General features: G+C 47.0%; 1 protein-coding gene across 4 annotated transcripts in view; it reads left to right on the top strand.

The window, feature by feature from the left end:
• The window catches only part of NBR1 (NBR1 autophagy cargo receptor), a 159,048-nt gene that overhangs the window by 14,492 nt on the left and 117,184 nt on the right, over positions 1-27,372 (top strand). For all 4 annotated transcript variants that reach the window (XM_063960067.1, XM_063960069.1, XM_063960066.1 and 1 more), the window contains exons 3-4: positions 5,405-5,467; positions 14,841-14,859. In XM_063960067.1, the coding sequence (XP_063816137.1) occupies positions 5,405-5,467; positions 14,841-14,859 (82 nt within the window). The remainder of the gene's footprint in view (positions 1-5,404; positions 5,468-14,840; positions 14,860-27,372) is intronic.

The following is a 27,372-nucleotide window of genomic DNA, read 5'->3' as shown; positions in this document are numbered from 1 at the left end:
ATATGGACAGGGCAGAATTGCGGACCCGTCCACAATTTCTGCCAAAAGTGGTGTCATCTTTTCATATGAACCAACCTATTGTGGTGCCTGTGGCTACTCGTGACTTGGAGGATTCCGAGTTACTAGATGTAGTCAGGGCTTTGAAGGTTTATGTAGCCAGAACGGCTAGAGTCAGGAAAACTAAATCGCTGTTTATCCTGTATGCATTCAACAAGCTGGGTGCTCCTGCTTCAAAGCAAACTATTGCTCGCTGGATCTGTAACACGATTCAGCAGGCTCATTCTGCGGCTCGATTGCCGCTGCCAAAATCAGTAAAAGCCCACTCCACAAGGAAGGTGGGCTCTTCTTGGGCGGCTGCCCGAGGGGTCTCGGCATTACAGCTTTGCCGAGCAGCTACTTGGTCAGGTTCGAACACTTTTGCAAAGTTCTACAAGTTTGATACCCTGGCTGAGAAGGACCATGTGTTTGCTCATTCGGTGCTGCAGAGTCATCCGCACTCTCCCGCCCGTTTGGGAGCTTTGGTATAATCCCCATGGTCCTTACGGAGTCCCCAGCATCCACTAGGACGTTAGAGAAAATAAGATTTTACTTACCGGTAAATCTATTTCTCGTAGTCCGTAGTGGATGCTGGGCGCCCGTCCCAAGTGCGGACTTCTTCTGCAATGTTTGTATATAGTAATTGCTTAAATAAGGGTTATGTTATGGTTGCATCAGGGTTGATCTGATGCTCCGTTGTTGTTCATACTGTTAACTGGGTAAGTTTATCACAAGTTATACGGTGTGATTGGTGTGACTGGTATGAGTCTTGCCCTGGATTCCAAAATCCTTTCTTTGTACTGTCAGCTCTTCCGGGCACAGTTTCTCTAACTGAGGTCTGGAGGAGGGACATAGAGGGAGGAGCCAGAACACACCAGAATCCAAATTCTTTCTTAAAGTGCCCTGTCTCCTGCGGAGCCCGTCTATCCCCATGGTCCTTACGGAGTCCCCAGCATCCACTACGGACTACGAGAAATAGATTTACCGGTAAGTAAAATCTTATTTTTAATTACCTACCAGTAAATCCTTTTTCTCGTAGTCCATAAGGGATATTGGGCGCCCGCCTCAGTGCGTTGACTTTTCTGCAGGTTCTTGTTATATGGTTACCTGTCCAGCTGTTGTTGTTACCAGCCGTTGCTGGTTTTTATATGTTAGTGGTGTGCTGGTGTGTAAATCTTACCACTTTTTATCATATTTCCTTCTCTCAAATATGTCCTTTCTCCTTGAGGCACGTTTTTTCTAAACTGCCTGTGGGAGGGGGCAAAGAGGGGAGGAGCCAGCACACCCAGTTGAAGAAATTTAAAGTGCACTTGCTCCTTTGAACCCAATCTGTACCCCATCGTACTAGGTTCCACATATCTCTTGTGGATGCTACGAGTAAAGGATTTACACGTAGGTAATATCATATATTTGCGAAGTGCTTCGCAGATAAAGTTCCTATGCCATGCTTTGTGTAGCTGCAATTAGGACTGCTGGATTTAAAGGGGCATTTATATTCAATACAAACAACCCCTGCTTCTGTATTGAATATTATTGTCCCTTTAAATCCAGGGCTGAAACTGTAACATTTTGGAAAACACCACATAGTAAATTTAGCACATTGTATTGTTTTGAGTGCATGCAGTGTTTCTGTTCTGCTATTTGCAGAGAGGTTTTGGTAACAGGATGTATGTTCTTACAGAAAATCAAAAATATCTACAAATTATAAAAAGTAACAGTTGTTAAGGCAACAATTAATGAGTGTTATAACAAAATATTAGGGTGTGTACACACTGTGAGATATTTTCTTTCGATTTTGACTATATAGTAAAAATCGCAAGAAAAGTTAGTGCAGATCGCAAGGTGAAAGTCACCTTGCGATCCAGATTCGATCCCGATGCGCGGTCCCGCCAGGTCGGCATCGCAAAGAAAAGATAGACTGTGCAGGCAAGTCAATCCTTGCTAGATCGGTGTACTATCTAGTTCATCTCACATGTCAATGACATCTCACATAAGCCAAAATCTCACATAAGCCAAAATCGTAAGCACACATAGTCCATATCTCAAGAAAAGTCAGTCAAAATCAGTGGTGCTGGGCTCCAGGGAGTTCAAGGGAAATCGCAAGTGAAAATCAGGCATAGCAAGGATCTCGCCGTGTGTACACACCCTTAGAATAAACTGATGAATATATCTAGTATGATAAATGTTTTGTCTTGCTAATGTCATCCTTTAAGACTGTCTGTCTGTCTACCTTTGTGCCACACTGACTAAGTAAATTGATTTTTCTTCTCTCTGTTACTTGTACAGTTAGATGCTTCTCCCTACCTAACAACTATAAAAATTAGTGAGTTTAGTATGGATGCAGTCTTGTAACTAGAATATAATAATCATGAATTAGTGTATTACCCTGTTCACTGTTCTCATTCACATTATTCTGTTCATAGTTTGTGTCATTTCAATGTTTGCAGTGGTGTTCATTGCTTCAAGGCTGAATGCTACTGCGTGACTTAGGCCCTCTGTGATTACAAGGCATACCCAAATATGTCTTGGTAACAGGAACTGTGACTCATGTTGTTATTGTTATTGTACTGTAAGGTCACAAAGGCTAGGTACAAGGTGCAGTATGATTAAAGCTTGCGCAGAGAAATCAGGTGACCACTTTCAAACCTGGTTATAGCCATGATATAGTTGAGTCACAATAGTTGGCTTAGTCTCATAAAATATGTCTTGTTTTTCTGTGCATAATGACTGCATAGCTTGTGCGGACACCTTTCCTAGAAAAATAATATCTAAATGTGCTCCTGATTAAGACTTAGGGGGGTGGGGGGAATTCACAGATGATCAGCTCTAATCTGTCCGGTTTTCGTGGCCGTGAGTCGCAAAAACACATAGGTCCATGAACTTCTCACGGATTATATGGGGGAAATATAATTGTTAATCTCGCCGGCTGTCACTAGATGGCGGCCAGCAGATGCTCCGTTCGGGTGCGGTCCGCTGCCGGCATTTCAGCAAGCTCAAGCGGGATTTTTCAAGTAGCGCCCATTAGTTTGGTGGCTAAAGCCGACACTTATGGGCGCAATATGCGCGATAAAAAAAACAATTGAATATCTCCACATGGTCTCCCGGGACTTTAGACGGGAGATCGGGTGTAAAATAACAATTGAATTCCGCCCTACGTGTTTTCGGCCGAAAATTTCCGGGGCTAATTGAATTCCCTCCTCAGGGTTAGTGTCTGTAGATTGGTATGCTCCCTCATCAAAATTTTAGATGACTAGTTTTTTTATTCTTCATATTGTGTGTTTTTTTATCTACCTATCTTCTATTTTCTGATATAATAATTTATAAAGATAGTCTACACACTAAGCAGTCTAAGGGAGAACAGTAGTAGCCTGTGAGATGTAGGCATCTGCGCAATTTTAGCGAATCTGCCCAATTTTTTAAAGCGGCAATCCTTTAAAAGGCATAAAATACTGGTTTCGCCTTTTTAACCCCTTCAGCGGTAACTTTATTTTTACTATGTCCACCTCCTAGGGTTGGTTTTCAAATAAACTACCTGCTCGTTGCTAGGTGTTTCACGCGCTGGGTGTCATGTTCGTTGCCAGGGGAATATTGCTCTGGGATCCATGCTCGTTGCCAAGGGGGTGTACTTTTGCGCCAAGGAGGCGGAGTTTTGTGTAATGACAAGCCACGATGCAACCACTTCATTCTGCAAAACTCCGCCCCCCAGAACGGAGATCAAGGGTGGAGGAGCAGTGGCATGCCCTGGATATCTTCCGGGATAGCCAGTCTACCCAGTGCAGCTGGCCCCGGAGATTTTCCAGACATGCCACTTAAATTTAATGATTTACACTTTAAACCACTGGGCAGACTGACTGGATTCATGCCAATACCTGCATCTCACAGGCTGTTACAGTTCCCCCGATGGGGCGATTTAGTTAGCCACAGTACTTTTTGCAAGGTTTTGAGCTCACAGGTTAATTGTCCATAGCTATTCAGTTATATGCAGTTAATGTGCGGTAAGGCATTGATTCCAGGTTAAGTGCCTAGAGCTATACATTTACCACCCATGATAAGCCCAGAGGGTGTACCTATCATGGATATTTCTTGGCTCCTCAGGAGGGTGCAAACAGAATTCTATGTTACGTGCACCCGTGGGGCTTACCACGGCAGTAATTGAATAGCTTTCAGTTCTTAACCTGGGTGCTAAAGGGGGCTACACACGGAGAGATCCGTGCTTAAATTCTGACTAGATTGCTTAGAAGTTGAACATGGATCTCTCCGTGTGTATGCCCCACAGCGATAGCGATGCGTGGCCCTGTGCGTCTCTGTCGCTGGTACTAGATTGGCCTGCATGCATGCACAATCTAGCAGATCGCTCATTTCACCGCTGGGTGAAATGAGTGCTCCCTTTCGCTCAGCACACATTGCGCTGTTTGCTGAGCTGGGGAGAGATGTGTGCTGAGCGTTCGTGCTAGATCGCTCATCACACATCTCTGGGTCTATCTTCCCGAGTGTACGGGGCTTAACATGAGCTTTTAAGTCCCGTGGCTATTTGAATTTCCCTCTTAGTGTTTACCTGAAATGTAACATTTGTGACTGAGCAATTAACCACATTGAAGTCGAAAATTATAAATCCACTCAAAGGAAAATCGGCTTTGGGTGGAGTATCGTAAATAAAACCCGGTCCCAGAGAATTATTTATCTGGAGTCCCTTGACATATTGAGGTAAATTAACCAATGTGGGAGGGTTTTTTTTAGAGGTGGTGAGGTTGCTAATAGCAACCAATCAGATTCTACCTAACATTTATCTAGCTGCTTCTAGAAGATAATAGAATCTGATTGGATGCTATGGGCAACATCACCACTTCATTGTATTGCTCGCCTGCTGTTCCAGTTACTCATGCATGCTTCAGTTGCAGTGGACAATATTAAGGGGTCTATTCATGAAGCAGTGAAAAGAGTGGAGAAGTTGCCCATGGCAACTAATCAGCTGCTCTGTACAATTGTTTAGTATACAAATTATAAATGTTACTTTAATGCTGATTTATTGCCATGGGCAACTTTTCCACTGGCTCACCTCTCCGCACTTTTCACTGTTTCATGAATAGACCCCTATGCCTGTCTGAATAAAAAACAACCACGTTGGCAGTAGTGAGAAGTGGGTGGCAAACATTGTTGGACTCTTCATGTTCCTACCTACCAGGCCCTTGTTCATTGCTTAACAGTCTGCCAGTGGGAACGAGCAGGGCAGCAGCAGGCAAGCTACAGGGAGACTTCCTAGAATGCTAAACCTCGGGTGCCTACCCTTTTACGTCCAGGTTTCACCTAATTATATTTTTCCAGTGTGGTTGGAATTATCATTTAAATCCTTATTTTGCTTCATTTGCAGGTGCTGGTATCTTTTGATCTAAGTGACATCCAGATAAAATATGTAGATGAAGATAATGAAGAGGTAAGATCTATTTTATCCTATACACAGAGGTAAAATTAGCGGAGATGTGAGACAATCATACTCTCTACATGCAATGTTCTTCTAGCCACTTATGTGTAGATTCTGATATAGAGTACAAATTACTAATCATATACTCTTAGATACATGTCACTGATACAGTGATTTTTATATGAGGGGAATTTGCACACAGGTAGGGAATTTAACATGTTACAATCTTATTAACATATAATCTTCAATAGGATAATATTACATATATAGTCTAAAACTGTTTAACATGGGTGACCAAATACACAGTCTAGTTTTACATTAGTCCGTATTATTTAATTGAATTTAAATCTGTGTACTTTCCTTAAGTATGTGTGTGAATATATGTATGCAAGTGTATCCCAGGTTCCATTGAAGTTCTTATTTATTCATATATCCCATTTTGTATCATAGCAATTCCTTATATCACATCAAACCATTGTAAAAGCATTAGCTCTGCATCTCATATATAACAGTGCCTCCCGCATCCATGTAGCAATATACAGTATTTCTCCTTCGTCCTAGAGGACGCTGGGGACTCCAAAAGGACCATGGGGTATAGACGGGATCCGCAGGAGACATGGGCACTTTAAGACTTTAAATGGGTGTGAACTGGCTCCTCCCTCTATGCCCCTCCTCCAGACCTCAGTTAGATTCTGTGCCCAGAGAGACTGGACACACACTAGGGGAGCTCTACAGAGTTTCTCTAGAAAAGACTTTCTGTTAGGTTTATTGTTTTCAGGGAGCACTGCTGGCAACAGTCTCCCTGCATCGTGGGACTGAGGGGAGAGAAGCAGACCTACTTCTGTGAGTTAAAGGCTCTGCTTCTTAGGCTACTGGACACCATTAGCTCCAGAGGGTCTGATCACTTGGTATAGCCTAGTTGCTCGTTTCCGGAGCCGCGCCGCAGTCATCCACACAGAGCCAGAAGAGAGAAACCGGGTGAGTAACAGAAGCAAAGAAGACTTCAGTGAAGGCGGAAGAAGACATCAGTCTCAGAGGTACCGCCATTGCTCCCGCTCACAAACGGCACTACACGGGTGCAGGGCGCAGGGGGGGGCGGCCTGGGCAGCAATAAAACCTCTTTTAGGATCTGGCACAGAGGTATACAGTGCACAGGCACTGTATACAGACCCCGCCAGTATAAAAATAAGCGGGACACAAGCGCGCCATTTAGGGTGCGGGGCTTTGTCCTTCCAGCTCTTATCAGCGCCATCTTTTCTCTTCACATCAAGCTGCAGAGACGCTGTTCCTCGCCCTTCACTTCTGTCACAAGTAACGGAGTGCAAAAACAGGGGGGGGCACAGCATATTTGGTGTTGAATATATATTTATATATAAAAGCGCTGCAAGGTCTGGGGCATTGTATATTCCTTCAGACCGGGTGAAGCGCTGGGTGTGAGCTGGCAAACTCCCTCTCTGTCTCTCTGAAGGGCCTTACTGTGGGTCTGTTCCCTATAGCCCAGTGTGACAGTGGGTGTCGGTACGCGTGTGTCGACATGTCTGAGGCTGAATGCTCTTCCCAGGAGGAGGCTGGTGTGGGGGCAGAACAGAATGTGGGAGTGACTCTGTTGGCACCACCGACTGCTGATTGGGTAGATATGTGGAGTGTCTTAAATGCAAGTGTGGCTTCGTTGCATATCTGAGTCTCAGAACCAAGCATGGAGACAATCCATGGAAGATGTTTGGTCACAAACTCAGACCCCCTCATGGTCACAGAAACGTTCGTTTACCCAGATAGCAGACACAGATACCGACACGGATTCGGACTCCAGTGTCGACTATAGTGATGCCAAATTGAATCCCAAACTGGCTAAGAGTATTCAGTACATGATTGTGGCAATTAAGGACGTGTTACATATCACGGAAGACCCTGCTGTGCCTGAGACAAGGGTCTGTATATATAAGGGAAAGAAACCTATGGTAACGTTTCCTCCCTCTTATGAACTGAACACTCTTTTTTTTGAAAAGGCTTGGGATACTCCTGACAAGAGGTTGCTGATTCCCAAGAGAATTTCTATGGCATATCCGTTTCCCTCTGAGGATAGGGTAAAGTGGGAGTCGACGCCCACGGTGGACAAAGTTCTAGCGCGGTTGTCCAAGAAGGTGGCGCTTCCGTCCCCTGACACGGCAGCCCTAAAGGATCCTGCGGATCGTAAGCAGGAAACTACCTTGAAATCTATTTATGTCACTACAGGTACGCTGCTCAGACCTGCCGTGGCAGCGGCATGGGTGAGTAGCGCTATTGAAAAGTGGGCAGATAACTTGTCATCTGAAATTAACACCCTGGCATGCTTTTGACGCTGGGTCATATCAGGGACGCTGCAGTCTATCTAAAGGAGGCTGCGAGAGATATTGGCCTCTTGGGATCAAGGGCCAATGCCATGGCAGTCTCGGCTAGGAGAGCGTTGTGGACTCATCAATGGAATGGTGATGCTGACTCTAAGAAGGCTATGGAGGCTCTGCCCTACAAAGGTGGCGTTTTGTTTGGTGACGGCCTCGCGGACCTGGTACCTACAGCTACCGCGGGTAAGTCATCCTTTCTACCTTTTGTCCCTCCACAGCAAAAGAAAACGCCTCAGTATCAGATGCAGTCCTTTCGGTCTAATAAATTCGAAAAAGGACGAGGGTCCTCCTTCCTTGCTGCTAGAGGTAAGGGAAGGGGAAAAAGATCGCCGGCTGTGGCAAGCTCCAAGGAGCAGAAGTCCTCCCCGGCTTCTACCAAGTCCACCGCATGACGCTGGGGCTCCACTGCGGGAGTCCGCACCGGTGGGGGCACGTCTTCAGTCGGGTCTGGGCTCACTCAGGCCTGGATCCTTGGGCGCCTGGAAATTGTGGTCCAAGGATACAAACTGGAGTTTCAAGACGTGCCCCCCCACCGATTTTTCAAATCGGCCTTGCCAGCTTCTCTTCCGGAAAGAGAAGTAGTGTGCGCTGCAGTACAAAAGCTGTGTCAACAGCAAGTCATTGTCACGGTACCCGCGTCACAACGGGGAAAAGGGTTTTATTCAAGCCTGTTCCGGGTCCCGAAGCCGGATGGCTCAGTCAGACCGATTCTGAACTTAAAATCCCTCAATCTATATTTGAAAAGATTCAAATTCAAGATGGAATCTCTCCGAGGAGTGATTTCCAGTCTGGAAGGGGGGGATTTTATGGTGTCAGTCGACATAAAGGATGCTTACCTACATGTCCCCATATATCCTCCACATCAGTCTTACCTGAGGTTTGCTGTTCAGGATTGTCATTACCAATTTCAGACATTGCCGTTTATCTTTCCACAGCCCTGAGGATTTTCACCAAAGTAATGGCGGAAATGATGGTGCTCCTGCGCAAGCAGGGTGTCACAATTATCCCGTACTTGGACAATCTCCTGATAAAGACGAGATCAAAGGAGCAGTTACTAAAAAAACGTTGCGCTCTCCCTGACAGTTCTGCAACAACATGGTTGGCTCCTAAATTTGCCAAAGTCACAGTTGATTCCGACAACACGGCTGTCGTTCTTGGGCATGATTTTGGACACGGAACTGCAGAGAATTTTTCTCCCAAGAGGAAAAAGCTCAGGAAATACAGAACATGGTCGGGGATTCTGAAACCGGCAAGAGTGTCGATTCATCAATACACTCGGGTGCTGGGGAAGATGGTGGTGGCCTACGAGGCCATCCCGTTTGGCAGGTTACATGCTAGGGTTTTTCAGTGGGACCTGTTGGACAAGTGGTCCGGGTCTCACCTACACATGCACCGGAAGATAAGCCTATCTCCCAGGGCCAGGATTTCTCTCCTGTGGTGGCTCCAAAGTTCTCACCTTCTAGAGGGACGCAGGTTCGGGATCCAAGATTGGATCCTAGTAACCACGGATGCAAGTCTCCGAGGTTGGGGAGCAGTCACACAGGGACAAAATTTCCAGAGAAAATGGTCAAGCCAGGAAGCTTGTCTACACATAAACATTCTGGAATTAAGAGCCATCTACAACGGCCTTATACAAGCGGAACATCTTCTTCGCAGCCTGCCCGTCCTGATTCAGTCGGACAACATAACAGCAGTGGCGCACATAAATCGCCAGGGCGGAACAAGGAGCAGAGCGGCGATGGCGGAGGCCACAAAAGTTCTTCGCTGGGCGGAAAAACAGGCAAGCGCTCTGTCGGCGGTCTTAATTCCAGGCGTAGACAACTGGGAAGCAGATTTCCTCAGCAGACACGACCTCCATCCAGGAGAGTGGGGTCTTCATCAAGAGGGCTTTGCAGAAGTGACAAGTCGTTGGGGAATTCCTCAAATAGACATGATGGCGTCTCGCCTCAACAAGAAACTTCAGACATATTGTTCCAGGTCAAGGGACCCTCAAGCAGTAGCAGTGGACACCCTAGTGACACCGTGGGTTTATCAGTCAGTCTATGTGTTCCCTCCACTTCCTCTCATCCCAAAGGTGATACGGATCATAAGAAGAACAAGGGTTCAGGCGATACTCGTTGTTCCGGATTGGCCACGGAGGGCCTGGTATCCGGATCTTCAGGAATTACTCATAGGAGATCCCTGGCCTATTCCTCTAAGAGAGGATCTGTTACAGCAAGGGCCGTGCATGTTCCAAGACTTGCCACGGTTGCGTTTGATGGCGTGGCGGTTGAACGCAAAATCCTAGCTCAAAAGGGTATTCCCGATTAGGTCATCCCTACTCTACTGAAAGCTAGAAAGGAGGTAACGGCGAAGCATTACCACCGTATTTGGAGAAAATATGTGTCTTGGTGTGAATCCAAGAAGGCTCCTACGGAAGAATTTCAGCTGGGTAGGTTTCTCCATTTTTTTACAAGCAGGTGTGGATGCGGGCCTAATGTTAGGCTCCATTAAAGTGCAGATTTCGGCCTTAGCAATTTTCTTTCAAAGGGAATTGGCCTCGCTTCCAGAAGTACAGACTTTTGTGAAAGGCGTGCTGCACATCCAACCTCCATTTGTGCCCCCAGTGGCACCATGGGACCTTAACGTGGTGTTACAGTTCCTTATGTCACATTGGTTTGAACCAGGGCCGGCGCTACCACTAGGCAGCTTTAGGCAGCTGCCTATGGGCGGCGACCACTAGAGGGCGGCAGCGCACAGTGAATGAAAGAGAGAACACATATTACAAGTTTACACTGCAGCTCCCCCCACGATTGGCTACCTCATGATGGCTGCTCTGGCGCTCCATCCCCCCATGATCGGCTCCTGCAACTTGTCACTACTCACCAGCTCCCCCCCACAATTGGCCTCCCGCTCCCGAGGGTTACCGGCAGTGCTGCCTCCCCGAGTTCCCCCCCTCCTCCTGCATCTTGTCACCAGCTCCCCCGCCCCAGCAATTGGGCTCCTGCTCCCGCATGTTACCCGCTGCCTCACCCCCTTCATCTTGTTACCAGCTCACTCACCCCATCTCGATTGGTCAGGAATACCCAGGGCCAGGCAGTGGCAGAAGTCCGGGAGGCAATGGATTCGGTTGCCGCCGGGCTCCGGCAGTGACGGAAGCACCGTCTCCATTGCCTCTGACAAGTGTGGCTGGCCGGCTCCGGCTCCTGCATAACGGCTGGCAAAAGCACCTCTGTCCCCCCGCAAAAGTGATGGCTCAGCTGCCCTGCTCCGGCTTCAGCCAGATGACATGACGGCTGGCCGGCTCCCGCCCCACAGGGCAGCTGGCCGGCTCCGGCTCCCGCCTCATAGCACAGCTGGCTGGCTTTGTCTCCTGCCCATCAGCGGCGCTGCCCGACTCCCACATGCTGACACCTGGCAATGGTGAGGACTAAGCTGTAAGTGGAGGAGAGTTTGAGGGTTGGGACAGTGTGTACGTCAATGTGGCTGTGTGTGTGTATGTGTGTATTTATCTAGGTATGTGTGTGTATGTGGCTGTGAGTATGTAGCTATGTGGCTGCGTGTGTGTATATGTGGCTATTTGTGTATAAGTGGTATAATGTGATGTGTGTGTGTGTATGTATATATGGCTGTGTGTATATGTGGTTGGGTGTGTATTTGTATATATATATGAGTGTGTGTATTTGTGGCTGTGTGTGCGTATACCATAACTGGGCCAAGGGGGGGTGGCAATATAAAAATTTTAGCCTCCGGCCGTCTGGTATTAACTTACGCCCCTGGGGTCAGGAGAGTGCTAGGAGGTTCCATAGGAGCAGGCGAACAGTGCACCATCCCATTAGTGCACAGTTTGCCAGCCGCCGCAGTTACCAATGGCTGCAGCTGACAGCCAGCCGCCAGCTGTACCTGGCTGGAGCTCAGGCGCCACTGCTGTCGCTGTCAACGTGTATAATTAGGGGCAAACACAGGATTTTCATGGTCGGGGGGAGGGGGAATCCGTACACACGCACACAGCAAGGAAGGGGGTGGGAGGGTGTATATGTATGTATGTATGCATGCATATGTGCTACAGTATGTGTTAGAAGACAGGTTGTAATGCGATTTATCATTAACACCTCCTTGGAGTGCCGGCCACTATCTTTGCTGAAAGTAAATAAATAAACAAGTAAATATATATATATATATATATATATATATATGGCATGCAATGAGGCGGCACTCCGGAGACTTTGAAGTGAATTTAATGCAGTGCATTAAATTCACTTCAAAGTCTCCGGAGTGCCGCCTCATTGCATGCCATATACTTCAGAGGATCACCTCTAGGAGGAGGGCACCAGGAGCAGATTTGCTGTTGCGGAGGGGACCGCAGGAGTGCCGGGTCATTGTGGAAGTATATATATATATATATATATATATATATATATATATATATATATATATATATATATATATATATATATATTTTCAGCAAAGATAGTGGCCGGCACTCCAAGGAGGTGTTAATGATAAATTGCATTACAACCTGTCTTCTAATAGTATATATTTAATAGCCCCTGGTGCCCACATAGTCACAATTACATATACTTCAGCGGTATGGCACTCAGGGTAATAAACACAATAGACAGAGTACAAAAATGTTTCAGCGCTTTACCACTATCCTCAGGTTACCTTGTAATCTGTCTACTGTGTTTATTACGTTGAGTGCTGCACCTATGGTGTGTTTAGATTATATATAATATATATATTTATATTTATATAAAATCACAGATCCTGCACTTCAATTAGGCAGCGGGCCCTGAGGGGGCGAACCCACTCTCCCCTCCCTAACCTAGGAGGATGACAATGGCTGTGGAACTTCTAGGAAGCCATTTACTTTTGAAGCCATTTAGACTTTACACCTGGGGGACTGGAAAGTTGGTATTGGTGTGTGTGTGTGTGTGTGTGTGTGTGTGTGTGTGGGGGGGGGGGGGGGTGCGGCGAAGGGGGAGGGCAGTAGACAGATGGTTTGCCTAGGGTGCTGGGAAACCTTGCACCGGCCCTGGTTTGAACCTTTACAAACTGTTGAGTTGAAATTTCTCACTTGGAAAGTGGTCATGCTATTGGCCTTGGCGTCCGCAAGGCGGGTGTCGGAATTTGCGGCTTTGTCTCACAAAAGCCCCTATTTGATTTTCCACGGGGATAGAGCGGAGTTGAGAACTCGTCCACAATTTCTACCTAAGGTGGTTTCTTTGTTTCACATGAACCAACCTATTGTGGTACCTGTGGCTACTGAATCCTTGGCTGATTCAAAGTCTCTCGATGTGGTCAGAGCTTTGAAAATTTATGTAGCCAGAACGGCTCGTGTTAGGAAAACGGAGGCTCTGTTTGTCATGTATGCTTCCAACAAGATTGGGGCTCCTGCTTCTAAGCAGACTATTGCACGCTGGATCTGTATTGCGATTCAGCATGCTCATTCTACGGCTGGATTGCCGTTACCGAAATCCGTGAAGGCCCATTCTACCAGGAAGGTGGGCTCATCTTGGGCGGCTGCCCGGGGAGTCTCGGCGCTACAACTTTGCAGAGCAGCTACTTTGTCGGGTTCAAACACTTTTGAGAAATTCTACAAGTTTGATACCCTGGCTGATGAGGACCTCATGTTTGCTCAATCGGTGCTGCAGAGTCATCCGCACTCTCCCGCCCGGTCTGGAGCTTTGGTATAAACCCCATGGTTCTTTTGGAGTCCCCAGCATCCTCTAGGACGAAGGAGAAAATAGGATTTTAAAACCTACCGGTAAATCCTTTTCTCTTAGTCCGTAGAGTATGCTGGGCGCCCATCCCAGTGCGGACTCTATCTGCAGTCCTTGTTCATAGTTATTGCTTTTGTTACACAAAGGTTGTGTTTTTGGTTTAAATCAGCCTGTTGCTGATTTTTTGGTTCATGCTGATAACTGGTTTTAGTTAAATGCCATGTTGTACGGTGTGTTGTGGCGTGGGCTGGTATGTATCTTACCCTTGGTTAACAAAAATCCTTTTCCTCAAAATGTCCGTCTCCCTGGGCACAGTTCCTATAACTGAGGTCTGGAGGAGGGGCATAGAGGGAGGAGCCAGTTCACACCCATTTAAAGTCTTAAAGTGCCCATGTCTCCTGCGGATCCCGTCTATACCCCATGGTCCTTTTGGAGTCCCCAGCATCCTCTACGGACTAAGAGAAAAGGATTTACTGGTAGGTATTAAAATCCTATTTTTGTAAGCCCCTCCTTTATAAAGTCTGTCCTACATTTTCAGTGTTATCCATTGCAATCCTTTCAATGGGAATCTACCGTATTCCTTATCTATTATTGGGGTCATTCCGAGTTGATCGCTCGCTAGCAGATTTTAGCAGCTGTGTAAATGCTATGCTGCCGCCCACTGGGGAGTGTATTTTAGCTTAGCGGAAGCATGTGCAGCCGAGCTCTGCAAAAACAGTTTGTGCAGTTTCTCAGTAGCTCTGAACCTATTCAGCGCTTGCGATCACTTCAGCCTATTCGTGTCCGGATTTGACGTCATTCACCCGCCCAGCCAAGCCTGCATTTTTTCAGACACGCCTGCATTTTTGCAAACACTCCCTGAAAACGGTCAGTTGACACCCAGAAACACCCCCTTCCTGTCAATCTTCTTGCGGCCATCAGTGCGAAGGAAAACTTTGCTAGAACCTGTGCACAACCACAAAGAGCTTTGTACCCGTACGTTGCTCGTGCACATTGCGGGCCACACGCATGCGCATAAATGGCGTTTTTTCACCTGATTGCTGCGCTGCATAAAAATCGGGAGCGAACGATCAACTCGGAATGACCCCCCTTATCCTTTCCACATTCTATATCCATTTGAATCCTTCCATAGTAATCTAGGATGTTCCCAACCCTTGTAGTTAGGTGGCTGGGTGTGGGGACCACTAAAATGAGAATATATATATATATATATATATATATATATATTTGAATGGGGGGCGGAGGTAGCCCTTTACTAGAATATATATCTGCTTAATATTACTGTGTTTTCTCTCATTGCAGGTGTCTGTGAATAGCCAAGGTGAGTTTATACAGGGAAATGATTGGTCAATCCTCATATTTTCTTTCATTTATCTGATTAGTCTAGTTGTTGCTGTTATAATATATAATTATTATTTTTTCAATATCCTACCTTCTTCTGGTTATCCATGTATTGTGAGGGGGCTAGTTTCTTGCCCCAGGGTGCTGAAACCTGTTGTATCCAGGGAGACCTTAGTTTTAAAGGACCTCTAAATTCTATAATATAATATATTTTATATATAAAGGTAAAATATATTAAGTGACACTTTACTGCAGCTCTGTTCAAGATGAAGGTATTACATCCCCATGCCACTACATACAGCTGAAGCTGCTCACATCTTTGTAGGCGTGTCCTCATGAATATCATTAAGGTGGAGGTGTGGAGACTGCGGTCCTCTGAGTCAATGTGACCTCTGTGTCTGTGCTCTGACATATCCAGTGGATTTCAGAGAAGTGGTCAGTCAAAAACTTGCCTGTTTAGTTAGAGAGGCAGCTGCTGCAACATAGCAGCCTGCTGCAGAGGAGTGAAGGACCTATTTAGAAGCACTGAAGACATTTGCTGTACATGTTTGAGCTTTGTAATGCACAGTCTTTTGTATCCAGCCATTTTAAATAGGCCGCTACCCGTTCTTTATGGTGGTAGATGTTGTAAATGAACAAAATCTGATCACAGTAGTTTGCTCCGAAAAGAAAATCGTCTTACTATTGACCCTTCTGTGTAAGGTAACCAGGGATGTGCGGTGGGCTAAATGGCTCAGGAGGCACTGGCTAACCCCAGAGCCAGATTTACATGCAATATATGAACCAAAGGGTACATCTGGGCATTACACACAGGTGCAGCAGTGTAAACTCCTGGAAATCTGGTGAGTTTTGATTAGGGAAGCCAATTCCGGGCCATTTTTTCAATCCCGGGTATCGGGATTGAAAATGTATCCCGGGATTGGCTTTTAGCTATGTAGCCGCCCCCTCGCGCCGCCCGCCCCGCACACATAACTCACCATATACCGGGGGCAGGCGGGTGGGGAACATCCTCTGGCGGCTCCCATCAGCGTGTGACGGTGCAGCGTGTCCTCTCACGCTGCGCTGGGGAGCCGGAAGGAGGAAGCCGGGCAGCGTCTGAGCATCCTGTGGATGCTCAACGCTGATCCCTCAATCCCCGTGATTGGAGCTTCCAATCCCGGGATTGAATCCCGGCCGTTTATGGCCCTAAATCCTGGGATCCCGCCGATCCCGGGATTGGCCACCATAGTTTTGATTAGAGATGTATGGAAAAGATACACAGGTGAGGCACTGCCTCACCTGCCATAGACTTTTTACTCCAGAGTTTGGGCTATAAAAATTATTAGAATAATGCAAAGAAGATATTTCAAACAAATTATCAGTATTTTTCATATATTTTATTCAGTCAAAACTCTGGTTTAAACGTAAGTATGACAGGAAAGGCTCTGTTTCACCCCACCGCACGTCACTGAAGATAACCAGCAAATGTAACATGTAAGTTAGTTATTATACCTAATGGCTGATTTGACCTTCCATGTAAGGCCTAAGAACACTGTTAACTATATGTATCAAGCTATCTATACTGACCCTACACAGATGCATCTAAAATATTCTATTGGTATGTAATACAAAAAACCAAAACGTTATTATTTTAGTTCTTCAAAACTGGGTACACACAGTACACGAAGTGCAGTAGACGTTGTTAGAATAACCTGTAGCCAATCATATCATTAGAACTGCAGTATTTTGTCTCGAGCAACCCCTGTATGGGCATGTGGGAATGGTTGGCCAATGATGTAGACACAGGAGTTAATAGCACAGAAAAAGCCTATAATTCTCCAGTCAAACTGATGTTGGAACACTACAGTGTGAATATCGCCTTTATCAGAAACTAAGTTTGTGTAGCCCACTTGTGGTAAGCTCGCTGGCACAGTGCATTTCTGTTCTGTTAGTACAACACGCATTACTATGAGGAATGTGGTAACTGTACAACTCTTGTTGGGAGGGACCAGGATTACTGGGACAGGAGACCTATATCAGTCAACCTTCTTGTGCAGTGTGGATTGTAAGTAAGTTACTTGTAGCTGCACTGAAGCATATTCCGTTTGCAATAAAAGTCCTCCCACTATACAGCACTGCAGAATTTTGCGACTCTATAGCCTGAAATAATAAGTCATTTATTTGTCACAGGCTGATGTTGCAGCTACAGTTGCTCCCTTGTGAGCCTGCCTGTGCACATAGTGTATGTAATGATATACACAAATCACACCAGGAATGTACGCTACCATACCAGTTTCTTTTTCATCCACTAGGGGTCACTGGAGTACTCTTGGGATATGGACGGCTTTAGCAGAACCAGGGCACTGAATATTTAAATTTAGTAACTCTCCTCCCCTCCATATTCCCAGGGTACCTCAATGTTTTTTCTGTGCTCACAGCACTAACAAGGCTTGTGTGGGGCTCTCACACTTTCTTTGAATATTTCTCTAACGTCCTAGTGGATGCAGGGAACTCCGTAAGGACCATGGGGAATAGCGGGCTCCGAAGGAGGCTGGGCACTCTAGAAAGATCTTAGACTACCTGGTGTGCACTGGCTCCTCCCACTATGACCCTCCTCCAAGCCTCAGTTAGATTTCGTGCCCGGCCGAGGTTGGATGCACACTAGGGGCTCTCCTGAGCTCTTAGAAAGTTATAGTCTTAGAATTTGTTCTTTTCAGTGAGACCTGCTGGCAACAGGCTCACTGCAGCGAGGGACTAAGGGGAGAAGAAGCGAACTCGCCTGCTTGCAGCCGGATTGGGCTTCTTAGGCTACTGGACACCATTAGCTCCAGAGGGATCGACCGCAGGCCCAGCCTTGATGTTCGGTCCCGGAGCCGCGCCGCCGTCCCCCTTACAGAGCCAGAAGCAAGAAGATGGTCCGGAAAATCGGCGGCATGAAGACTCAGTCTTCACCAAGGTAGCGCACAGCACTGCAGCTGTGCGCCATTGCTCCTCTCACACCTTCATACTCCGGTCACTGAGGGTGCAGGGCGCTGGGGGGGGGCGCCCTGAGGCAGCAATAAAAACACCTTGGCTGGCAAAAATACCTCAATATATAGCCCCAGGGGCTATATATGAGGTAAATACCCCTGCCAGAAGTCCATAAAAAACGGGAGAATAGGCCGCGAAAAAGGGGCGGAGCCTATCTCCTCAGCACACTGGCGCCATTTTCCCTCACAGCTCCGTTGGAGGGAAGCTCCCTGGCTCTCCCCTGCAGTCTACAAGGGTTAAAAAAAAGAGAGAGGGGGCACTAAATTTAGGCGCAGTATACATTCTATATATAGATATAAAGCTATAGGGGACATAACTCAGTTAGTCCCTGCAGTATATAGCGCTCTGGTGTGTGCTGGCATACTCTCACTCTGTCCCCCCAAAGGGCTTTTGTGGGTCCTGTCCTCGTTTAGAGTATTCCCTGTGTGTCTGCGGTGTGTCGGTACGGCTGTGTCGACATGTTGAATGAGGAGGCTTATATGGTGACGGAACAGAGGCCGATATATGTGATGTCGCCCCCTGTGGGGCCGACACCAGAGTGGATAGAGAGGTAAAAGGTATTAACCGACAGTGTCAACTCCTTACATAAAAGGGTGGATAACGTAACAGCTGTGGGACAGCCGGCTTCGCAGCCCGCGCCTGCCCAGGCGTCTCAAAGGCCATCAGGGGCTCAAAAACGCCCGCTCTCTCAGATGGCAGACACAGATGTCGACACGGAGTCTGACTCCAGTGTCGACAAGGTGGAGACATATACACAATCCAATCCGTGACTTGATCCCGGCAATAAAAAATGTGTTATACATTTCTGACTTTAACCTCTATAAATGGGTTTTAGGTTTGGGGAGAAAAAACAGGCAGTGTTTTGTTCCCCCATCAGATGAATAAATGAAGTGTGTGAAAAGCGTGGGTTCCCCCGTTAAGAAACTGGTAATTTATAAAAAGTTACTGATGGCGTACCCTTTCCCGCCAGGAGGATAAGTTACGCTGGGAGATATCCCCTAGGGTGGATAAGGCGCTCACACGTTTGTCAAAAAAGGTGGCACTGCCGTCTTAGGATACGGCCACTTTAATAGGTACCTGTTGATAAAAAAAACAGGAGGCTATCCTGAAGTCTGTATTTACACACTCGGGTACTAGACTGAGACCTGCAGATAGTGCTGCTGCAGCGTGGTTGGTGACCCTGTCAAACAGGGATAATAGTTGGCAAACATAAAAACATATTAAAGACGTTGTCTTATATATGGGGGATGCACAGAGGGATATTTTGCCGGCTGGCATCCAAAATAAATGTAATGTCCATTCTGTCAGGAGGGTATTAGAGACCTGTCACTGGACAGGTGATGCTGACTTAAAAAGCGCATAGAGAGCCTTATAAGAGTGAGGAATTATTTGGGGATGGTCTCTGGGACCTCGTATCCACAGCAACTGCTGGGAAGAAATAATTTTACCTCAGGTTTCCTCACAGAAAAAGGTACAGTCCTTTCGACTTCAGAAAAGCAAGCGGGTCAAATGGCGCTTCCTTTCTGTACAGAGACAAGGGTAGAGGGAAAAAGCTGCACCAGTCAGCCTGTTCCCAGAATCAAGATTCTTCCCCCGCCTCCTGTGAGTACACACCATGACGCGGGTGCTCCACAGGTGTAGCCAGGTACGGTGGGGGGCCGCCTCAAAAATTTCAGCAATTAGTGGGCTCGCTCACAGGTGGATCCCTGTTTCTTCCAAGTAGTATTTCAGGGGTACAAGCTGGAATTAGAGATGTCTCCCCCCAGCCGTTTCCTAAAATATGCCTTGCTGACAACTCCCTCAAGCAGGGAGGCTGTGCTAGAGGCAATTAATAAGCGGTATTCCCAGCAGGTAATACTCAAGGTGCCCCTACTTCAACAAGGACGGGGTTACTATTCCACACGGGTTGGGGTACCGAAACCGCATGGTTCGGTGTGACCCATTTTATATTTAAAATCCTTGAACATAAAAAAATTCAAGTTCAAGATGGAATCGCTCAGGGCGGTTATTGCAAGCCTGGACGAGGGGGATTACATGGTATCCCGGGACATCAAGGATGCTTTCCTGCATGTCCCCATTTACCATCCTCGCCAGGAGTACCTCAGATTTGTGGTACAGGATTACCATTACCAAGTCCAGACACTGCCGTTTGGACTGTACATGGCACCGAGGGTGTTTTATCAAGGTAATGGCCGAAATTATGATACTCCTTCAAAAAAAAAAGGGAGTTGTAATTATCCCGTAATTGGACAATCTCGTTATAAGGGCGAGGTCCAAGGAGCAGTTGGTAGTCGGGGTAGCACTATTTTGGAAAGTGCTACAACAGCATAGGTGGATTCTAAACAGTCCAAAGTCACAGCTGGTTCCTATGACACGTCTACTGTTCCTGGGGATGGTTCTGGACATAAACCAGAAATAGTGTTTCTCCCGGAGGAGAAAGCCAAGGAGTTGTCATCTCTAGTCAGAGACCTCCTGAAACCAAAATAGGTAGCGGTGCATCATTGCACGCGAGTCCTGGGAAAAATGGTAGCTTCTTACGAAGCAATCCCATTAGGCAGGTTCCATACAAGAACTTTTCAGAGGGACCTGTTGGACAAGTGGTCCGGATCGCATCTTCCGATGCATAGGCTGATAACCCTGTCTCCAAGGACCAGGGTATCTCTACTGTGGTGGCTGCAGAGTGCCCATCTTCAAGAGGGCCGCAGGTTCGGCATACAGGACTAGGTCCTAGTGACCATGGATTCCAGCCTTTGAGGCTGGGGGGCAGTCACATAGGGAAGAAACTTCCAGGGACTTTGGTCAAGTCAGGTTATTTCCCTACACATAAATATTCTGGATCTGAGGGCCATTTACAATGCCCTGAGGCCAGCAAGGCCTCTGCTTCAAAACCAGCCGGTACTGATCCAATCAGACAACATCACGGCAGTCGCCCATGTAATCAACAGGGCGGCACAAAAAGCAGGATGGCGATGGCAGAAGCCACAAGGATTCTCCGATAGGCGGAAAATCATGTGTTAGCACTGTCAGCAGTGTTCATTCCCGGAGTGGACAACTGGGAAGCAGATCTTCTCAACAGACACGACCTCCACCCGGGAGAATGGGGACTTCCTCCAGAAGTCTTCCAATAGGATTGTACACCATTGGGAAAGGCCACAGGTGGACATGATGGCGTCCCGCCTTAACAAAAAGCTATAAAAGATATTGCTCCAGGTCAAGGGACCCTCAGGCGATAGCTATGGACGCTCTGGTAACACCGTGGGTGTACCAGTCGGTTTAGGTGTTCTCCCCTCTGCCTCTCATACCAAAGGTACTGAGAATAATAAGAAGGCGAGGAGTAAGAACGATACTCGTGGATGGCCAAGAAGAGCTTGGTACCCAGAACTTCAAGAATTTATATCAGAGGACCCATGGCCTCTGCCACTCAGTCAGGACCTGCGGCAGCAGGGGCCCTGTCTGTTCCAAGACTTACCGCGGCTGCGTTTGACGGCATGGCGGTTGAACGCCGGATCCTGAAGGAAAAGGGTATTCCGGAGGAAGTAATTCCTACGCTTACTAAAGCCAGGAAAGAGGTTACAGCAACTCATTATCACCGCATATGGCGAAAATATGTTGCATGGTGTGAGGCCGAAAGGGCCCCAACAGAGGAATTTCAACTAGGTCGATTTCTGCATTTCCTGCAAGCAGGAGTGACTATGGGCCTTAAATTGGGTTCCATTAAGGTACAGATCTCGGCTCTGTCGATTTTCTTTCAAAAAAGAACTAGCTTCAGTACCTGAAGTTCAGACATTTTATAAAAGGAGTGCTGCATAGTCAGCCCCCGTTTGTGCCTCCTGTGGCACCTTGGGATCTCAACGTGGTGTTGAGTTTTTTTAAAATCACTTTGGTTTGAACCACTAAAAACCGTGGATCTGAAATATCTCACATGGAAGGTGGTTATGTTATTGGCCTTGGCTTCTGCCAGGCGAGTATCAGAATTGGCGGCTTTGTCTTGTAAAAGCCCTTATTTGATTTTCCATATGGATAGGGCAGAATTGAGGACTCGTCCCCAGTTTCTCCCTAAGGTGGTGTCAGCGTTTCACCTGAACCAGCCTATTGTGGTGCCTGCGGCTACTAAGGATTTGGAGGACTCCAAGTTGCTAGACGTTGTCAGGGCCCTGAAAATATGTTTCCAGGACGGCTGGAGTCAGAAAATCTGACTCGCTGTTTATCCTATATGCACCCAACAAGCTGGGTGCTCCTGCTTCTAAGCAGACTATTGCTCGTTGGATTTGTAGTACAATTCAGCTTGCACATACTGTGGCAGGCCTGCCACAGCCAAAATCTGTCAATGCCCATTCCACAGGGAAGGTGGGCTCATCTTGGGCGGCTGCCCGAGGGGTCTCGGCTTTACAACTTTGCCAAGCAGCTACTTGGTCAGGGGCAAACACGTTTGCAAAATTCTACAAATTTGATACCCTGGCTGAGGAGGACCTGGAGTTCTCTCATTCGGTGCTGCAGAGTCATCCGCACTCTCCCGCCCGTTTGGGAGCTTTGGTATAATCCCCATGGTCCTTACGGAGTTCCCAGCATCCACTAGGACGTTAGAGAAAATAAGAATTTACTCACCGGTAATTCTATTTCTCGTAGTCCGTAGTGGATGCTGGGCGCCCATCCCAAGTGCGGTTTATCTGCATTACTTGTACATAGTTATTGTTAACTAAATCGGGTTATTGTTGAGCCATCTGTTGAGAGGCTCTATTGTTTCATACTGTTAACTGTGTTTCATATCACGAGTTGTACGGTGTGATTGGTGTGGCTGGTATGAGTCTTACCCGGGATTCAAAATCCTTCCTTATTGTGTACGCTCGTCCGGGCACAGTACCTAACTGAGGCTTGGAGGAGGGTCATAGTGGGAGGAGCCAGTGCACACCAGGTAGTCTGAGATCTTTCTAGAGTGCCCAGCCTCCTTCGGAGCCCGCTATTCCCCATGGTCCTTACGGAGTTCCCAGCATCCACTACGGACTACGAGAAATAGAATTACCGGTGAGTAAATTCTTATTTTTTTTTATTTTTATTTTTACTACTTAAGCACATCCCTTCCCAGTTTCTACTAAAAACGTGGGTCCGGGATAGTGTCGCTGCACGGAGGCAGCGCATGGCGTGTCGGTCCTCACAAAGAGCACCCTCACAGCCACACGCAGCCCACTGACTGCTGCAAGAGCTGGACGCAGAAAGAAGCCCCGTCGCGGCTCTCCCTACAGGACACAAGGTATGCTGAAGGGGACGGGGCGGTCAGCGCACGCTGCCGCCCCGCTGTGTGGGGTCCGTGTTATCACCGCCGCTAATGCAGGCCGCCCGCCCCAGCCACTCCGTCCACGCTGTACGGATCTCAAAGTTTGCTCCAGCGCTACGATGGGGAGAACCGCCGCAGCACAGCGCTCACACTAGCTCCGCCGAAAGCCGCTACACGCCGATCCGGCCCGCCGACCCCGTTCACACGGCCACTCTCCTTATAAGCGTCCCCCGCCTCCCTGCAATTAATTAAGCCACGCTTCCCGGCAATCGCTCCCCGCTGAGACACAGCGCTACACGGAGCACAGAGGGAGGGGGGAGAAGCTGGTCACAGGCAAAGGAGATAAATAGGCTGCAGGACAGGCTGCCAGATTACTTATGCAGCATAGGTTATATTAATAGCCTATTAAGACTATATTAAACCAAAGTCAGGTACTGGTTGTAAAGTCATATATTGTAACCTGCACTGTGATTATAACTGTAAGCATGGTTTGGGGGCCATTTTAACCATGCTTCCTGTTTCTTCCTGTTTGTGATTCCAGAACGTTCCTGTCCTACATCTCTACTCCACCGGAGGTGCAGGGGTGTTAGTGGGAATTTTGGTTCAGGTTTCATATAGGGCTGGCCACGTGAACTTCACTTAGGCTATATATATATATATATATATATATATATATATATATATATATATATATATATATAGCCTAAGTGAAGTTCACGTGGCCAGCCCTATATGAAACCTGAACCAAAATTCCCACTAACACCCCTGCACCCCACAGATTGAGTATCCCATATCCGAAATACGGAATATTCCGAAATACGGACTTTTTTGAGTGAGAGTGGCATAGTGAAATTTTTGTTTTTTGATGGCTCAATGTACACAAACTTTGTTTAATACACAAAGTTATTAAAAATATTGTATTAAATGACCTTCAGGCTAGGTGTATAAGAAACATAAATGAATTGTGTGAATGTACACACACTTTGTTTAATGCACAAAGTTATAAAAAATATTGGCTAAAATGACCTTCAGGCTGTGTGTATAAGGTGTATATGAAACATAAATACATTCTGTGCTTAGACTTGGGTCCCATCACCATTATATCTCATTATGGTATGCAATTATTCCAAAATACGGAAAAATCCCATATCCAAAATACCTCTGGTCCCGAGCATTTTGGATAAGGGATACTCAACCTGTATTACACACCTTAAGTAACACGTTTACTGAGTCGTGCAAGTGTCTGTCTTTGTATATTGTATTGTCTGTATGCATAATGAGTAAGGCACCAGCAAAGACTAAAAATAAGTTTCCCAGCAATGTCTGTACATGGATCTACCACATGTACAGTATGTTTTGTAGGTTTCCACTCCGGAAGCCGGTTTCATTCCCGGATACTCCAAAGCAAAGTAATGGCTGGGTTGAAATCACAATTGGCCGCCGTTCGACACGAGCGGCAAGGTCTCAATCTCGGGTGAGACCGCCAGAACTACCGAAGGGCTCTCAGCCTTTGCAAAGGTCCAGGTTCACTTTGGGTACACGGGATAAATTTAATTTGTCTTATAATTTACCAGTTTCTGCTATGTTGCAGTCTGAAGATTCTATGCCAGACCTCACTGCGATAAAGAAGGGTGAGGAAGGCGAATTAGACCAGCAGTCAGATGGTGCAGAATTTGACAGCACAAGCATTGATAATCTCATCAGGCCAGTGCGTCAGTCTCTGAAGTTTACAGAGACTAAGAAGCCTCTGACATATAATAAAGTCGTATTTACTAAACGACAGAGATCTCCAATGGGTTTCTTGTTTCGGAATCGCTTAATAAGATGTTAGTAGAAACACGGAAGAATCCGAATAACCAGTTCTATACATCGCTGATTTAAGTCTAGTTACACGTTTCCACAGTCAGTGACATCTACATGGGAGAATCCGCCATTGGTGGATTCATCTGTGTCAAAACTTAAAAGACCTTTCAGACGTAAGATAGAAGGGCATTTGGGTCACTAAGGCGCTAATTGTATGGATAACAGAACTCAAGTCTGCCCTACGTGACGATCACGTTATACTTCTCGCTAATCAAATCTGAAAAGCTGCTGAGTATATATGTACAGCTTCTACTGCCGGCTGTCAACTCACTTCTCGCTTTTCATCGTCGCTAGTTACAGCACGACAAGCACTCTGGCTGCGTTCTTGGCAAGCGGAGTCAGAGGTCAAAAGAATACGGTGGCGAGAAGTTGTTTGGTCCTAAATTGGACAAATTAATTTCTAAGGCCACGGGGGGAAAGTCTGTTTTCCTAACATTGCCTCCAACGGTACACAGACAGAAATACTCTGGGCCGGCGTTCAAATCCTTTAGACCTCATGCCTTTCAAGGCCGTTGTAGAAAACAGTCACGCCTGGTAGACGAGGTCGAGAAGGTGGTTTCCAACAAACCAACACCAGTCGTCAGGACGCTAAGGTCACCGACAAGCCAGTGGCATGACGAGCTCCCAGGCCATCTCAGATTTCCAATTATGGGAGCACGCCTTCAGACGTTCCATTTGGCGGGGTTCCAGATATCCACAGATGGGTGGATCTGCAATTTAGGGTTAAACAATTAGCTGTATCCCGCCACTGCGGTTTTACAAGACAGGACTGCCTCTGTCGGACGACAAGAGGGCGGTTCGGCAAATTGCCATTCAGTCTCTGCTGGATTCAGCAGTTTTGATTCCAGTCCTAGTACACAAACAAGGTCAGGGTTATTATTCCAGTCTGTTTGTGGTACCGAAGCCTGATGGTTCCGTCAGGCCAATATTGAACTTAAAGGGTCTCAATCAGTACGTTACTTACTACAGATTAAAGATGGAATTTCTGCAGTCAGTAATTGCAGGTTTATAGCCACAGGAATTCGTGATTGCACTAGATCTCAAGGATGCGTACTTACTTTCCAATTTGGCCACCTCATCAGAGGTTCTTGCGTTTTGCAATACGCCACAACCATTACCAGTTTCAGGTTCTATCGTTTGGCCTCTCGCCAGCGCCTCGGGTATTCACCAAAGTGATGTCTGTGATGATAGCTCATCTCAGATCCCTGGGAGTGACAATAGTCCCGTACGTAGACGATCTGCTCATCAAAGCTCCGTCTCAACAGATGCTCCTCCAACATGCGTTGCTAACGTACAATGTACTGGTTCACCACGGTTGGATTGTCAACTTCAAGAAATCGCATCTAATTCCGTCTCAACGACTTCAATTCCTAGGTATGATTCTCCATACGGTAGATCAAAGAATTACCCTACCAGAACAGAAAGTACAGATTATTCGTCATCTGGTACAATTAGTGCTCAAGCCACGCACAGTCACTGTACATTTGTGCATTCGCCTCTTAGGCACAATGGTGGCGGCTTTCGAAGCGCTTCAGTTCGGAAGATTTCACTCACGTCCATTTCAACTGGATGTGCTCGCACAGTGGTCGGGCTCGCATCTGCAGATTCACCACAGGTTGTCGCCACGGGCAAGGGTATCTCTACTCTGGTGGCTCAAAGTACACAATCTAATCGCAGGGAAACGGTTCGGTGCCTGGAATTGGATAATTCTAAAGACGGACGCAAGTCTCAGAGGTTGGGGAGCTGTAGTTCAAAATTGTCAGCTCCAGGGTCTCTGGGCAGATCACGAAAGATTGCTGTCTATAAATGTCCTGGAACTCCGGGCAATTTACATTGCGCTACGACAAGCAGTACACATGCTTCGGTCTCAGACTGTCCAGGTGCAGTCAGACAACGCGACGGCAGTCGCGTACATCAACAAACAAGGAGGAACGAGAAGTCGCATGGCAATGCGGGAAGTAGCTTGAATCCTCAATTGGGCCGAACATAACCAAGGGATATTGTCGGCAGTGTTCATTCCGGGAGTGGACACCTGGGAGGCGGATTATCTCAGTCGTCGGGATTTTCATACAGGAGAATGGCCATTAAATCCAGAAGTGTTTCACATTTTGGTCCAGAGGTGGGGTTACCCTCAAGTGGACCTGATGGCATCTCGCCACAATCACCAAACGACCCAGTATGTGTCCACAACGACAGATCCAAAGGCAGTGGCGGTGGATGCTCTCACAATTGCGTGGCCGTACAGCTTCGTGTATCTGTTTCCACCGTTTCCGCTGCTCCCTCTGTTGCTAAAACGGATCAAAATAGAGTCCGTCACAGTCATACTAGTGGCGCCTCATTGGCCTCGGA

This window comes from Pseudophryne corroboree, chromosome 3, assembly GCF_028390025.1.
Source record: "Pseudophryne corroboree isolate aPseCor3 chromosome 3, aPseCor3.hap2, whole genome shotgun sequence".
NCBI classification, from domain to species: domain Eukaryota; kingdom Metazoa; phylum Chordata; class Amphibia; order Anura; family Myobatrachidae; genus Pseudophryne; species Pseudophryne corroboree.
The sequence above is the reverse complement of the archived record's forward strand: the minus strand, read 5'-3'. Positions and strand labels throughout refer to the sequence as shown.